The 16939-nt window shown below is 42.2% G+C and overlaps 1 protein-coding gene across 1 annotated transcript in view; it reads left to right on the top strand.

Annotated features, from left to right (window-relative positions):
• Positions 1-2251: 2251 nt before the first annotated feature.
• The window catches only part of LOC127576745 (cilia- and flagella-associated protein 58-like), a 151370-nt gene continuing 136682 nt past the window's right edge, over positions 2252-16939 (top strand). The window contains 5 exon segments of the mRNA XM_052027456.1: positions 2252-2311; positions 5998-6279; positions 10935-11083; positions 14729-14885; positions 16114-16308. Of these exon segments, the coding sequence (XP_051883416.1) occupies positions 2306-2311; positions 5998-6279; positions 10935-11083; positions 14729-14885; positions 16114-16308 (789 nt within the window). The 5' untranslated portion in view covers positions 2252-2305.

The raw sequence follows: 16939 nt of genomic DNA on the forward strand, positions 1-16939 counted from the left end.
GATTTGTATTTACCCCTTGGTTTTTCCACCACTCGTCCACTCACTGCAGATGTCCTTCAGGCCTATCATCACAGGGTCCAGCCCAATTGTGCCCCTGAAGCTCTAATGCAGCCAATTGCATCTCTGATCCCCAGTCAATGTGCTGATGATCTCCAAATGAAATTTACCAGCAGGTAACTTCAGGAACCACTCAAATCCTTTCAGGTGAGGCAGAACAAGCCCTGAGCTCAACCTGTCTGTTGGCAACCATCCCAAAACAACAAGTCAATATGCCCTCAAATCCTCCTTGAAGAAAGTATAATATCCTCACTAACTTGTAGGAATCCTTGGCATGTGGAGAAGGAGCATGTGAGATGGAAAGGAACCTTGAGCTTTTGGTTGTGAGTACATGGAAACCTAGTGTAAATGATGGATGCAGTGCACCTCCTCCAAGACTATCTACCCACCCCAATTAGCCACCCCCAGCCCTATCTGTGCCCAAGGTTGCATCTCGGCCCATCTGGGAACCCATAGAATTAGAATGAAAGCAAATCATCTGAGGAGGTCAGAGACAATGGCATTTAACGATCATCTCCGAGACACAAGAAATTCTGCAGATGCTGGAATCTGGAGCAATACACAAGAAGTGTTGGAGGAACTCAGCAGGTCAGGCAGCATCCATGGAGGGAAATAAACAGTTGATGTTTCAGGCTGAGACCCTTCATCAGGGCTAGAAAGGAAGAGGGCAGAAGCCAGAATAGGAAGGTGGGGGGAGGAGCACACGCAGGCAGGGGATGGGTGAGTTCAGGTGATAGGTGAGAGGGGGAAGGTAGGTGGGTGAGGGGGAAGATGTAATAAGCTGAGAGGTGACAGGTAGAAGAGGCAACGGGCTGAAGAAGGAATCCGGTAGGAGAGGGCAGTGGACCATGGAATAAAGGATTGAGGAGGGGAGGAGAGGAGATGGGCAGGTCATCAAGGCAGGGGAAGGGAGCCACAGGAATAAGGGAAGGCAAATGAGTTGGGGGGGGGGAGAAAAAGAAGGGATGGGGGTTACCAGAAGTTAGAGAAATCGATGTTGAGGCTATCAGGTTGGAGACTCCCAGGGCAGAATATGTGTTGCTTCTCCAGCCTGCACCTGGCCTCAACGTGCCAGTAGAGGAGGCCATGGATAGACATGTCAGTGTGGGAGTGGGATATGGAATTGAAATGGGTCATCTCCCAGTGACATGGGGTGGGGCCAGAGAAAGCCCCGCCCACAACACACGGCCCCGCCCACAACATGTGATCCAGCCCGCACTATCTGACCCCGCCCACAACACCTAACCCCCGCCCCACAATATCTGACTCCGCCCAACCGCCCAAAACACCTGACTCCGCCCATTGCCCCTGACCCCGCCCACAAAACGGGGCCCCGCCCACAACATCTGGCCCCGCCCACTTTTTAAACGGCAACTGCCCCTTTAATCACTTTGAATTGGTTTGAAGTGCAAGACTTTTGATTAAAATAACTTGCCCGATATTCCCATTCATGTAGGTTTATAATTAATGTATTTACATTTCCAAAAATTATTCCTCACTTTGACCGTTTGTCCAAGGGTTTTTTTCGCTCTCGGAGGCGGGGCCATGACGCATGGACGTAGCGACGTGCGGACGCACGGCTTGCGTCGTTGCTAGGATGCAGGAGAGGACGCGGAGAGCTCGGGGCCAGCCGCACGTCCGCGGCAGAGCGGCGGCGACACGGAGCCGGCGGCCGGCGGCGTGAGGGCGGTCGGCAGCCAGACAGACGGCGGCAGGACCACCGGCAGCCAGACGGTCGGCGTCGGCGGCAGTGCCGCGGGCGTCCAGACAGACCGTGTCGGCGGCAAGTCGGTGGGAAGCCAGACAGAGGAGAGCGGCGGGGCGGCTACAGGCGGCCGGCCGGGCAGAATCAGCGGCACTGTCACTGGCAGCCAGGCAGGAGGCGGGGCCACTGGCACTGGCAGCCAGGCAGGAGGCGGGGCCACTGGCACTGGCAGCCAGGCAGGAGGCGGGGCCACCGGCACTGGCAGCCAGACAGGAGGCGGGGCCACTGGCACTGGCAGCCAGGCAGGAGGCGGGACCACTGGCACTGGCAGCCAGGCAGGAGGCGGGACCACTGCCGCTGGCAGCCAGACAGGTGGCGGGGTCAGGACAACCAGCAACCAGATAGGCGGCGGTGGCTCCAACCTGTAACCTTTCATCCCGACCCCCGGCTCTCCTCTCTTCCCCACCCCACCCCCCCCCCCCCCCAGCCTCTCCTTGCCCTCCCTGCCCAAGCTCACCCTGTGTCTGAGACTCAGCAAGCACCATGGCGGTAAGCGAATGCAACCTCTTTATAGTCAAATCCCTTTTCCTGACATGGTTGTGGGGTCACCAAGTTCCCAATCTCCCATTAGTGGGCATGAAACTGGATTACTGAGGCTAACCTCCCACCTGCCCCACCCCTCTCTCAGATGGATGGTAGCTGGTGGTTTGTTCTGCCCACAGAGGCGAAGACCTATGTTCCCAACATACAAGAAGTTGGAGAAATTAATTCTCTATTCATGCCACTGTCACTCTGAACTTGACTCTTCCTATTTTGATTCTTCCCTCCTCCACCTGCCTGTCACCCTCCTCATGTCAATCCACCCTTTCCTTGCCAGTTCTTGCTATTCCCCTTCCCTTCACCTTTTTCTACTATCTATCTCCTGTCTATCTTTTAGTTCAGATGAAGGGTCTTGACCCGAAACATCGACTGTCCATTTCCCTCCAGAGATGCTGCCTGACCTGCTGAGTTCCTCCACCTTCTTGTTTGTTGCTGCATCTGTAGTCTCTTATATCTTCTAATGCTCTCCTGGCTAATTTTCATTTTATCCCTTCAACTCTTGAGCCCATCCCAAATCTGCAGTACTTGTCACAACTTGCATCAAGTCCTGTCGTCCATCACTCTTGTGTTAACTGAGCAACACCTGCCTCCAGTTTAACAATGCTTTCATTTCAAAGTTATCGTCCTTATGTTCAAATACCTTCCTTGTTTCAATCTGGCACTGTAATTTCCTAAAATATCTTCAGTCCTCTAATTCTGGTTTTATGCCCATCCCTGAATATAATCACTGCACTGTACCTGATTTGCATGTGCTTTCAGCTGTCAAAAGTCTGATCTCTGTAATTCCTTCTGAACTTCACTGCTTCTCTACTCTCTCCTTTTAAGATGCTCCCTAAAATATACTTCTTTGATAAAGCTTTTAACAGACGTCTTCAAATTATTTTGACTATGCTCCCAAAGAACTTTTGAGGTTTTTTCCTTATATTAAAGTTGGGATATTGGTTGAATTTGTTGTTGTAATCCAGTAGTTGTTATCCAGTGTCTATTATGATGCTGCAATCACTTATAGGCATCACATTAATGTTTGAGGGAAGGTGCTATGCACAAATCAGCTATCACAATTCCTAGACTTCAAATGGTGGCTGCACTTCAAAATATTTCATTGTCTCATTGGTTCATCCTGATATGCCAGTATATATATTTCTTTCTTTCTTTCTTTAAAGCACCCCCTTTTTATTCAAATATTTCACTCTTCCTCAGTTGGGTTCTATTATTGAGGTTGCCAAGAAGCTTCACCAGTGTAACCTGGACTATTTCTATTTAAAGGATTTGGCTATAGAGTACACCAACTTCCTGAGTACAAGATTTCAGATTCAGGAGAACAAGAACCAAAGATGATCAATATTGCACCCCAGTACTGTTGCCATTCAAATGTTTACGACAATGCAGTTGATCAGCATAGAGCACTGGTACATCCTTGCAAACTTCTGGCCTGGACACCCAAATAAACCATAAGGACTCTGTCTCACCTGGTGTTAGGTGTCATGTGTCTGATATTTGTTGTACCTCTGAAGGAAATCTTTCTCAAGGGCTCTCTAGTGATTCAGGGCTTGCTGACTGGCTGTTAGTAATATTTTAGTCTTTTTGAATGTACCTAGCAGAGGTACCAGATTACCATGTCCCCACAGATTATTCATTTGATTCCAACCCTTCCCTAATCAGACACTGCAGTAAAATGGATACTATCATCTCTACCTATTCCCCCACACCCCACCAACTACCTCAGATGCCTAGTTGCTGGTTGGTCATTAAATAACTGATATATACATGTTGGAGGTGAGTATTGTCAACATACAGGCTTAATCTAAGCTCATCACCAAGGATATTCACAACTTCAGTTTGTGGATAACTGTTGTGTGCTGGCTAATTCTGCACATGTTCTGCAACTGTTGATCTCTAATGCTTCTTATACAAGAATTGGCCTTGACCATTGCCAAGACAGAAGTTCATCACCAATCTTCCACAAGCTAGTTAGACATCCCTTCAGCTATCTGTAGATAGATAGGGATGGCTTTGCAGTAGGTAGAGCACTTTCTGTATATTGTCAATCACCTCTCACAATGGGCTATCATTGATAAAGGAGTCCAGCACTGAGCCAGTTGCATCAGTGGTTCCTTCAAGCTATGACAATGTTGCTGATGGTCTGGGTTTATTGGGCTTTCCTACTCTCTGCTGATGTTGGTCTACCGATACTGCATTAAAACCGTTGAGGGCTTCTGCCAGCAATGCTTCTGTTAAATTCTGGGAGTCAAATGGCTCACAAATCAATGAGGAGGCAGAATAGCAGTGGTGGAGGAAGGTGAAGAGGACCAACCGGGGGTGCAAATTTTTCTTCCCAAGCCACAATATGTCCCTACAGCTGAAGAATATCCAGAATCAGGCTCCTCAGTCATTTGAAAAACTAGCATCCTTGCATTTTAACTGACTCTTTGATCAACCTGCAATCCGGCACTCTAGAGCACAGTCAAGACTCAGGCTTATGGTAATCTAAGCTAGGATATATTTCATTAACTATTCTGTACCCTATTGCTGTTACATTTCTTTTCATTCTGCCAACTTGAATGACATCCTGTACCATAGTATTGTGGTTAGTTTTCTCATCCTCCCTGCAGTCTCTGTTCTCATCCATATGGCCTACAAGAATTATTACCTGTTGGATAGGTACAACGACTGAGCTTCCTTCAGTGTTACCTTTCAGATCCCCATAAGTGCCTCAGTCATAGTAATACTCTTCAATCCTTCCTCATCAGTTCTGCAGTACTTAATCTAAGAGGTATGACTGCTTCTGAAAAAAAGTGTCCAGGTAACTTTCCTCCTTCCACTGCAGTGTCTGAATCTTCAACTCCAGCTCATCAACTCTGAGCTGACATTTCTTGAGTTGCAGACACTTACTGGAGGTATGGTCACCACAGAGAACAATGATTTGAGCTGCAACATACTGCCGACTTAATTTATTTGAATTAATCTAATTTATTTAATTCTTTAAATGTAAAGCCACACTATCGCACTTGACTCACCATTGTCGCTGACTCATCAAAGTTCACACTCCTATCAGACCTCAGCAGGCTTCAGAGACATATTCCCAGGTACCACGAGATCTGAGTCAGTTAACCAGTTCAGTTGCTTACCTAATTACCTGGGAGGCAGGCAGACTACTAGCTTACCACCTTATGCTACTTGTTTACCACTGAAAATGAAAGGTGTTATATAAATAAGTACTTGTTACTGGCAGACTGGAAACAGCCAACTGTCAAGCAAAGTGGATGAGGAAAACCATTAAGAAATATATATAAAGGGAGAAGTTTCTGAAATAAAAAACAAAACAATAAGCACGCATCTTTTGAGCACATCAAATAAATTGGCTTCTTTGTGGCATTTGGATTTAAACAAGAATTTTGAGTAGCCTTCCTGTCTCTTTTCCCAGGGATACCTGATGAAAATTCTTCATGCATAGATGTTAGGTTTGTGCAATAAGTTCCAAAGGATGGCATTGAGGCAAATATAACCAATGCATTTCAAGAGACAACTGGACATAGTTTTGAAGAGAGAACAGACTAATATTTGTTACTGCGTAAATCCTGGGTGCCTATAAATAAACTATAATGCTGATTTACTCCCCTGGTGTTCTTCTGCAGGAAAAGGCAGAGAAAGGAACTAAGGAAGATAGTGCCTTTGAGGCACTGGAGCAAGACTTTCAAGAAGTCCTTAATGAACTTATGGGAGACAAGGGACTTGAGAAATTTCGTGTTGAATATGAAAAGCTGCATCGGGCCCTCAAGAAATCCCATGAAAATGAGAAACGCTTGATGTCAAAATGCAAAGAACTAAATGCTGAGATTGTTGCAAATTCAACAAAAGTGACAACTGCACTTAAACTTTCACAAGATGACCAGTCAACTATAGATTCCTTAAAGCAGGTGAGATTTTTGACAGTTCTTTCTATTGAAAAGTGATGGTAGCTGCAATGATTCTCAATAAAGGCATCTGAAAATTTCAGCATTTAGAAAATACCCCAAAATTGACAGATTCAACTTGTACACAAGTTAATAACCAGCATGGTTACTTTTTGTTTGAAAGATTGCTAAATCAGCCTAATATTCCAAGTGTTTAGATTTTAAATAATATTTTATCATCATTGTTCCTCCCAGCTTCACCATGTACAGTAAAACTCTGATAATCTGGCATCCTATTGTTTGGAAATCCTAATAGTACAACATCTGGCTCATTCACTAGTTCAGAAAGTGAGCCAGGGTTCCAGAGTGCAAATGGGGCTGGTGAACTCACGAGCTTCCACGTCCTTCTCCATGGTAAATACAGGCAAGAAGTATTCGGTTAAGACCTCACCCATTTCCCATGGCTCCACACATAGATTAGCACACTGCTCGTTAAGGGACCTACTCTCTCCCTAGCTAACCTTTTGCTCTTAATATATTGATAGAATCTTTTAGGATTCTCCTTTAGCTTACCTACCAGTGATACCTTATGGTCCCTTTTTGCCCTCCTAAATTCCATCTTAAGTTTTATCTTACGTGCCTTATATTCCTCAAGGGAGTCGCTTGATCCCAGCTGCCTACACCTGACATATGCTTCCTTCTTCTTCATGATGATACCCTCAATCTCCCTTTGTTATGATGACACCCTTAATCTGCCTCAACATCCCTAATCTTACCAGTTTTATCCTTTATTCTGACGAGAATATAGTGATCCTCAACTCTTCCTATCTCAATTTTAAATGCCACCCACTTGCCAGATGTCCCTTTACCTGCAGTCAGCCTCTCCTAATCAACTTTTGCAAGTTCCTTTCTGATGTGTTGGTCAGTTTGTGGCTGGAGCCAGGGCCCATGGCGATTGTGTATCTTCCAAACTCACTGGGTTCACTGGGAAATTTATTACTCTACCTTTAATATGCAAAAAAAATGAAATAAAAGTGTGTCTGTGTGGTAACATTCAATAGTCCAGAATATTTGTTAGTCCAGCACCAAGAAAATCCCGGCGTGCTGGATTATCAGATTTTTATTGTACACCAATCAACTATGCAGTAAGCATATGTTTCAAAGTAATATGCCTTGCAGGTGGAGAGGGAAATGTCTTGAAAGTTCAAGTTATATTGCAGTGTTTACACATGAATAAATAATGATGACATTGCACAGTCTCAATTGAAGGGGGAATCAAATGAGTAATGAGGAAGAGCATTGTTTTACCTTTTAATTTACTCAGACAAATACCCTAGAATATTGCAGCATTCCCTTCATAGGCATGGTTGTTAATGGAAATGAGTAAGTGCAGGTCTCTTTGCAGAGGCTAAGGTCTACTAGAAGTGGAATTTTCCAATGGATGTTCCGGTGAAGTGCTATGTTAACTGAATTGTGTTGGCATCTCATCATTTCTACTTCAGTTTCCCAACATATTTCAGCTCTGCAAACTTTTAATGTTGTTGGGCTATGCAGAATTGCTCTGATGTGAGGAACATCCATGTCCAGAAATGTGAACCTGTTTACAAAAGTGCAATCTTATCTGGGTGTAGATGTCCTGAAACCAGCCATTGGGGCAGAGGATGGACATTAGGGATACAAATAATCTTTAAATGCATTCCCTGACTTGCAAGTATTGTTTTATATTTCCATTTGCTATCACATGATAATGGAATTGAAATGCCCATCCATACCCTCAAATCTTTCCTTTTCAAGTGTGGTAGAGTTACATAAAGCATGAATACACCTCCCATCCCTGTTACACAATCTCCTGGGCAAGGCAAAAAAGGTCAGAGAAATCTGGATTTGCTCCTTGCTATACTTTTTTATATTATGGTGACATTTATCATGGTGCAGATTTTTTTTTTATTTAGCTTTGATCCTCTTGAAATCAATAATGAGCTATAAATATAGACAAGGAAACAAGGCAGCACAATGGCACAGGTAGAGCTGCTGCCTCACAACTCAATCCTGACCTCAGTGCCGTCTGTGTGGAGTTTGCACATTCTCCTGTGACTGGCTGGGTTTCCTCCTGGTACTCTGATTTCCTTCCACATCACACATATGTCCGCTTTGGTAGGTTAATTGACCAATGTAAATTACACGTCTTGGGTAGATGAATGGTAGAATTCGGGGAAAGTGAGGAGAATAAAATCGGATTAGTTCAGGATTAGTGTAAGAGGGTGGTCGATGGTCTTGGTGTGGACTTGGTGGGCTGAAGGGCCTATTTCCATGCCGTATGATTCTATAATTCTAGTACCACAGGCATGTCTCAGAGAATTAATGAACTTGAGTGCCTGTTTGTGAAATGTACATGATAATAAGTGATACAGCAGTGTGCAAATAATTGTGCTGTGTGTACTAATATAAGATGTACAATGACGTGCACACAATTAAGAGCCATGCAACAGTTTGCACGCAATTATATTTTGTGTTGTATAATTAATTAGATAATTACATGAATGTAAAATTTTGTAGGGCTACTGGATAGCATCAGGAGTGCGACTAACTAACTAAATTGCTCTCACAAAAAGCCAGATACTGCTAAATGGTGTATAATCATGTGAACTGCACTCATTGATGTGCCATACAATAATTATCCCCATGTCCACCACACTGACACGTTACCTATATCCACATAATCAGGTACACTGTGCATTCAAAATGTACTGTGTTAATAATGTAGTGTGCTCATTGCTACTGGAATTTACAGAATGCCTCACTCCGTTTGCATCATGTGACAATGTACACCGTGTTCACCTTGATAATGTTTTCTCAAACTATATCATGTTTAAACTTGCAAAAAATTAGGAGTGATACTGTCGGTCCTTCACTTAAATTTGAAGATACTTGGAGTCCATTTATTCAATATTTTCACATGACGTAGATCCCCTTTCAATAACTTTCCAACCTGGTGGAATGGACTTGACGACATAATATTGCTCTCCTTCTACTGAGAAATTTTAGCCCAGTTTTTTTTTTCCTTTTTTGTTGTTGTTTGTTTTGTTTTAAAACTTTTTTTTTGTTTAGTTTATATTGTTTACAATTTTTCTTATTGATTTGGTTTTTTTTAAAATTTATATAATAAATCTTTTTCTTTCCTTTCTTTTAGATTATATTCATTTACTAAGAGATCGTTGGATCTACAGATTGTTTTTATATTTTATTGTTCTTTATGATTATCTATGCTATGATTGTTATCCTGATCTCTTTGTATTACATGTATAAATATTGATGCTATATATCAATCTGTATTAATTTGAAAACTAATAAAAAGATTGAAAAAGAAAGAAAGATGATGTTTATTCAGCCTGTGAATGTGCATTTTGGTGAGATATATACTGTCAGTAAACATATTGACCATCTGTACCGTAATGAATTCTTGTCATTTCAACAATCCAATGTCGGATATCTAGTAGCTTTTGTTCCAAATACTCCTTCTGTTGGAGCCTATTATCACAAATATGCGGGCTGCCAACATTGAAACTATCTGCGCTTTCACCAGGTTGAGTCAGGTGGTAAAATCTTTCTCTATAATTATCACCAAGTTGCAGACAATGCTGACATTTATGGCCCTTTGTGCTTTGGACATAGCAGAATGACTTGCCAGGTGATTTCAGAAGGCAATTAATTGTGTTGATGTGGGATTTGAGTACATGTAAGCCAGATGGAGTAAGATCAGCAGTTTTCCTTCCTTAGCCCGTGGGGGTTCAAAGAAATTATTTCTATACCAAGTTAATTAGTACCAGATTTCTGTTTCCCTATTTGGTAAACTGAATTCAAATTATAAGGCTGCCATGGTGAGATTCACATTCTCTGCATTCCTCCATTAGACCTCTGGATTTCTGAAATAGTAACAGAATTGCAATGTACCTCTGCCTTCCCCCCCCCCCCCCATGTCTAGTAAGGTTAGGTTCATTACACTACAAAACTGGCACCACATATTATGAGACACTTGGGATGAGGGAAAGAGCCAGATCTTCATAGAAATTTAAATGTGTCCATTTTTGGACAGGTCCATTAAAGAGCCACATACACAGGTGTCCTTAACATGTACAGTTACTATTTCTTTGGTGGTGGGAAATGGGGATCTAACTGAGGGACACAATGTATCAGTTATTTCCTTGGGCAATAATATAATGTTTCAGGATGAAGACGCTTCATCAGATCCTGAAATGGTACCTCTGTTTCTCTTTCCATAGATGTTTTCTGACCTGCTGGGTGTCTCCAGCATTTTCTGTTTTTGTTTAGGTTTTCCAGCATCTGCAGTTTTTGATTTACAATAATACTCTCCTTTATCACTTTCATCAAAGCATTTCCTCCACTTGTTTTTGGCTGTGGTATGTGATTTTCTGCATTAGTGTGTTCAAAGTTATGCCAAGAATATAAGCTGGAAATGATTTTCACTAAAGCATTTATACCATATGCAATAACCAAGTGAGTTCTTATTCCATTAAAATTAATAATATGCAACACAATGCAAGATTCTTGTACAGTAACATTTCATTCCATTTTTTTAAAAATGGAAAATTAATTACCCATTTCAAATTATGAATGGTTCAACTAATTTTATTCCACATATTTTTTATTAAAATAAATAGGAGATTGAAAAAGCTTGGAAAATGGTTGATTCAGCTCTTGAACAGGAAAAACAAGGAAAAGAAACCATTCGCTCCCTGAAGCAAGAAATTAGTAACCTAACCAGGCTGGTGGAGCAAGGTGCTGGACTTTCGCTGGGTCAAGAGAGCAGGTTTCTTCATTTTAGTTAATTTTTTTTCTCTTTACAACTTCATTTTCTTCTCTGGAATTTTATGGCATACACCTGTTCTGATGATGCCAGTGTGATATGTGTGACAGCTTTGCCTTTAACTGGGTAATTTTAGCTTCGGGTGATAGGGAATCATCAATGTGAATAGAAATGAAAATCAGGTGGTCAATTCTCTGTGCCCATTTTGCACCACTGACTCAGGTTAAAATAACCACTGACCTTGTTCTTACGTGGATGGAGTTGGCCAAACTTAGGTGTCATTTTGTGTTTGGTGTACTTCCAAGACCTGGTACCACTGGCAGGGTCTCCTAATCGATGACTTCCAGATGCATTGATCCTGGCCTGTGGTGGATTGTCTCAGAAAATTAGTAGGCTCTTCGGCTCTGGATGGTAACCAAGGACAGACTTCACTGGGCAATCGCATGTAAACAAAAGTATTACATTATGTAGAATCAGTTTTATCCAGCAGGTGTGTTTCATTGCTTGGCATTCAAGCACAGAAACTCTGTGTTTTACCTTGACCATTTACAGATGGTGAGTTGCAATTATTCCATTGTTCCCTCAGCTGGGACCCTAAGTAAGACCTGCACTTACTACTGGAGCTATGCTTTAGACCAATCTTGCTCTAACATTGAATTGGAATTATGAAATGCTGAAACTTCACACGCAATACAGTTCAGATTGCTATTGAGCCATTTATAGCCATACAATTGTATGTCTACAAGCTTTGAATATTTTTTTTGTAACTCTTCAGTACACATCACTTCAGAAAGTATATTACACTGTCCACGCAGAAGATTCCTCCTTATTTCAAAATCAGCATGAAACACAGTCACGGCACAATATTTTCTCAAGGTTGGCTGCAATGCACTGCCCGAGTTCCTTTGAAACATGCGAACTGGTAGTGAGTGTATCAGCAGAAGAGGTGTGTAGGAGCTGCCTGATTTTAAATCGTTTTGGAATTTAAAGCTGGGATAGAAGTGAATTTTAAACATTTACTAACAGTTGCATGGCTTGAGTAAAAGAATACATCACAAAACCCAAATTTTTGGGTTATCACCTCAAAATTTATGTTGCATGAGAAGGTAAGAAAGGTGGGGCAGTAAATCACTGTCAACATTGAAAAATTAGAACAAGTTGTATGTTAAAAATAGAGAACTGAAGAAAAAAGACAATAGAAAAATGAGGGGGTCACTCAACCAATAGTGGCCCAGTGCCACAGCAGTTAGTGCTGCTGCCTCACAGCTCCAGCAACCTGGGTTTCAACTTGATCTCTGGTGCTATCTGTATGAAGTTTGTATGCTCTCCCTGTGACAGCATGGGTTTCCTCCACATTCCAAAACTCATTAGTAATGTGGCAAAATAATCAAAGGGGAAAGTGAGGGAGAAATAGCTGCAAGATTCTAGGGAAAGAACAAGGGGAATAAGATTGATGGAGTTGCTGTGCCCAGGGTTGGCATGGATCCGATGGACTGAATACCCTCCTTCATAAAATATAGAACAGTACAGCACAGTAATAGGGCCTTCAACCCACGATGTTATGCCAAACTAATTAAGCTAATGATGCCAAATTGCAGTAATCACTTCTGCGTGTACATGGTCCATATTCCTCCATTCCTTGCATATTCAAGTGCCTACCTAAGAGCCTCTTAAATGCCTCTATTGTATCTGCCTCCACCAGCACCCCTGGCAGCATATTCCAGGCTACCATGTTTTTCTGTGCAAAAAAGAATTGCCCTACACATCTCTTTTGAACCTTCCTCCTCTCACCTTAAATGCGTGCCCTTTAGTATTTGACATTTTGACCCTGGGAAAAAGATACCGGCTGCCTACGCTATCTATGCCTCTCATAATTTTATAAACTTCTACCAGGTCTCCTCTCAGTCTTTGCCACTCCAGGGAAAACAACCCTAGTTTGTCCAACCTCTCCTTATGGCATCTGCCCTCTAATCCAGGCAGCATCCTGGTAAACCTCGTCTGCACCCTTTCCAAAGCCTCCATGTCCTTGGTATAATGGGGTGACCAGAATTGAATTACAAAATATATAATTAACAAAGTACAAATACTCATAACTCAAATAGCAGGGGAACATTTAGAGTGAAGGTGCATGGGTTATGAACATTGTTTTCCAGATAACATTGGCTTATTTGTTTATAGTTATATTCCTCTGATAGGATAAAAAATGGAGCTCCTTTGATGACTTACTAGCTTGGCTTCTCCATTGTTGGAGACGGATGTCAGATTTAGATGTATTTGGAAAAAGATATTTGACATGAGCTGGCCCAAGGCTAGTGCTGTGCATGAACTGACACCATTTAGAGACTCAAGTTGATTGAGAACTCAATTTAAAATGATTAGGGGTTATCATTGCTTTTGTATTGAGAACATTATGTTGTCCTTAATCTTGATCTGTGCTGGAGGAGCATATTGTCTAATAGCTTTAACTGTCAAGTGAAAGTCACTGTACAATAAGTGAACACTGTATCATGCAGAGTGCCAAATGATAGCAGTGCATTAAGATTGTAAGAATATGAGCAAGAACAGATGATGCATAATATATTTTGGCAACGGCTTTCCATAGAGTAACGAGGGAAGAATGGGATATTTCTGCCTGTGTTTCTCATCATTAAATTACTTCTCCAATTTCATCCACTGTCAATTATCATCAAGTATGGAAAACTACCAGGTACCCATTGAACAACTTTTACGTAGGCACACAGCTGAGATTGCTGCTGTCCGGGTCCTGGGTATCTTCTCACACTGAAGGTTGAGGCCAATGAAACTGGATTGTTACCAAAACTGTTAGACTCATTTCCAATTGACCATTTCAAGAAACCTGAATGCAGTTAGGATACTAAACCTGAACCGTATCATGTAGTGATTTGTGCATTGTTTTATCAATCTCTAACTCACCTTGCTCATTATGTTTGCCCAGTTCCACAGAGGTGCCTGAAGGCTAATGCAATGAGAAGCTTACCAAATATAAATATCAGAAAATTTCATCATTTCCTTAGCTGTGTCACATGAGGACTGGCTTCACAAAACTATACTGCTGAGAATATTTTAGAAAATTGGGGGATTAGTTTCACAATTTACTGGCTGTTAGGCTCTGCCAATGATTTTTCATTTTTGGTTCCCAGGTGGTAGATTTGGTGCTGCAAGTTCATATTTGTATTCCATATTTCCTTACGACATAGAAGGAGGCCATTCGGTCCATTGAGTTCATGCTGCTTCACAGAACAATCCTCCCCTACTAATTTTCCTATAACTTATTCTCCCTTCATTCCTAACAACATCCCCCAGATTTGCAGCAGTAAATTTACCTATCAACCCACACACCTCTTCCGGATGTACCCAGGAGAAATGCATGCAGGGACAGGGGGATCATACAAACTCCACACAGACAGCACCAGAGGTCAGGATTGAACTGGATTGCTGGAGATGTAAGGCAGCAGCTCTACTAGCTGTGCCACTGCACTGTGCATCAATAAGTTACATTAGGATGGAATATCTGAAATCATTATTTTTATTCTGGTTGGTCAAAATATATTTAGGATCATAACTTTAAAGGATATGCTTTTTTCCTCTGAGTATTGCAATAAAACACTTCGTGTTTTTGTTGTACAGTGTTAACGATTTGCTGAAAGTCCAAGAGCAGCTGACGAAAGAGAGAGATGAACTACTCAAGGAGGTTGTTACTTTGCGTGAAAAGGTGGCAGAAATGACAACCCGTGAGCAGGAGTTGGATCGTCTTAAAGCAGAGACCGATCAGAATATGGCCCAGGTTGGTAATCTTTTGGTTCTGATCCTTTTCATTCCATTTCTTGAAGGCACGTGTTCTTTATATGTGAGCTCAAACCCCGAATGTTGGCAGGTTATTCAATAACTGGTGTCCAGCTCCATAGCTCAACATGATCTGGAGTTGCTGCCAGACTGTGGAGTGAGTCCGGTGTGAGACAGGGAGGACAAGAGAGTTAGGATCTGACCACCAGTGCATCTCTGACATTAATGCTGCAGCATTCATGCATGGAAGACAGCGACATGTGGAAATTTGGAGGGGGACTGGGTACTCACCATTGCCTGAAAAGAAGCTCATAAAAAGGAAAAGTAAGGGAATAAGTATTGAAAAGGAGGACCATAAAAGAATATGAGGATTACTAGAGAAATCACCATCACTGGGTGTGATGTAAGAGGAATGGAGCAGTGATCACTGCTTCCTTGTGTATGGAAATTTCTTGCATTTTCCTCTTCAAGCTGTGGACAGATGGCTTACTGGTTTACGGAACCAGTGCAGGCTGTAAGTGTGACAGATCTCAGAATCAAGTCATCCCTCCTTTAGGACTTTAGGATAGGACTTCAGCATGGGAATTGGATGGAAACCCAGGGAATAGAAAAGGAATCTGAAATCAGTAGAGAGCAGCTTGCAATGAGTCGCCATGCTCCGGCGCCATTTTGCTTTTTTATTGTGAAATCACACCCCGCCAGGGTTTGCCTAAGTAAATTGCTGTAGTTTCTGGAGACACAAGAGACTGCAGATACTGGAAATCTAGAGCAACACACAAAGGAGCTGGAGGAACTCAGTGAGTCAGGCAGCATCTCTGGAGGGAAATGGACAGTTGATGTTTCAGGTCAACACCCTTGTGTCTTGACCCGAAACATTGTCCATTTCCCTCCATGGATGCTGCCTGACTCGCTGAGTTCCTCCAGCTCCTTTGTGCATTGCTTTCAATGTAGATTTTGTACTCTTATTTGAAAAGTATTATTAAACAGCACATTATAATGGGAAGGTGATGAAAATAATCTTTAACTAACTTTGCAAGGAAACTAGAAATTATTTAGCACCAATGCATCTGAAATCTTTGTGATATGATACTATGTCATCTGAATAGACTCAAATGTTATGTGATACTTAAAGGCAACTCTTAAGTCTTCAAAGGGCATGTTTTCCTCAGAATGGTAACGCATGTTTCTTTCAACACCCATCGTCCTATGCCATTCCTTTTTGACGATAGCTCCAGCATGACATACAGATGCGAGAGAATGAGATTGCTCGGGAGGTTCGCCGGAAGGAGAAACTGTCTAAAGAACTGACACGCATGAAAGGAGAACTGGATGAAAATCAAGCTGAGATGAAGTCGTTGATGGCACAGCAGCAGAAGACCAAAGAGGAACATCAGAAATTGGATCTCCAGCTGAAAGAACAAAAGGTAACATGAACGTAATCTCTTAACTTCACCTTGACCTTCAGACCCAAAATTCAAACATAGAGGATAATGAAGCAGGGATTCTTGTTTTGACTGTGCTTTTGGCATGAGTGCAGTATCTTCATAGGCAGAGAGCCAACACTGACATTGCGGTACAATAGACAAATGCAGATCAGTGCCCTGTTAGTGAAACCATCTGGTAAGGATAGTCTCACATCAGTAATTGACTGTACTGTAAACACAGCTGGTGCAAAACCTTGCCAAAAAGGTAAGCTTTTGAAGTTCAACAACAATCCCTGTGGTTTTCTGTGCCACTATCTATAAATTAATAATTGAGAAAAGCTGAATTTTCAGTGACAAAAATGTACTGGCTGAGATGTTAGTGACCGGTAATTCATGCAGCTTCTTGACTACACATGACTGGAGCTGTGCCTTCCCCTGAGTGGTTCAAGGTGACAGATCATTGGTTACATCATGGCAAGCTTCACTCTTCTCTCCTTTCTCCTTTCTGGATTCCTTCCACTCCACTGACTGTCTCCTCCCCCCACAAGGACTTTCCCTACTCTTCACCTTCCCTCTATGGATTATTCTTTTCTCCTAATGGACTCAACCTCTCCTGCCTGACATGGAATCT

This window comes from Pristis pectinata, chromosome 12 (genome assembly GCF_009764475.1).
Source record: "Pristis pectinata isolate sPriPec2 chromosome 12, sPriPec2.1.pri, whole genome shotgun sequence".
Classification (NCBI taxonomy): Eukaryota; Metazoa; Chordata; class Chondrichthyes; order Rhinopristiformes; family Pristidae; genus Pristis; species Pristis pectinata.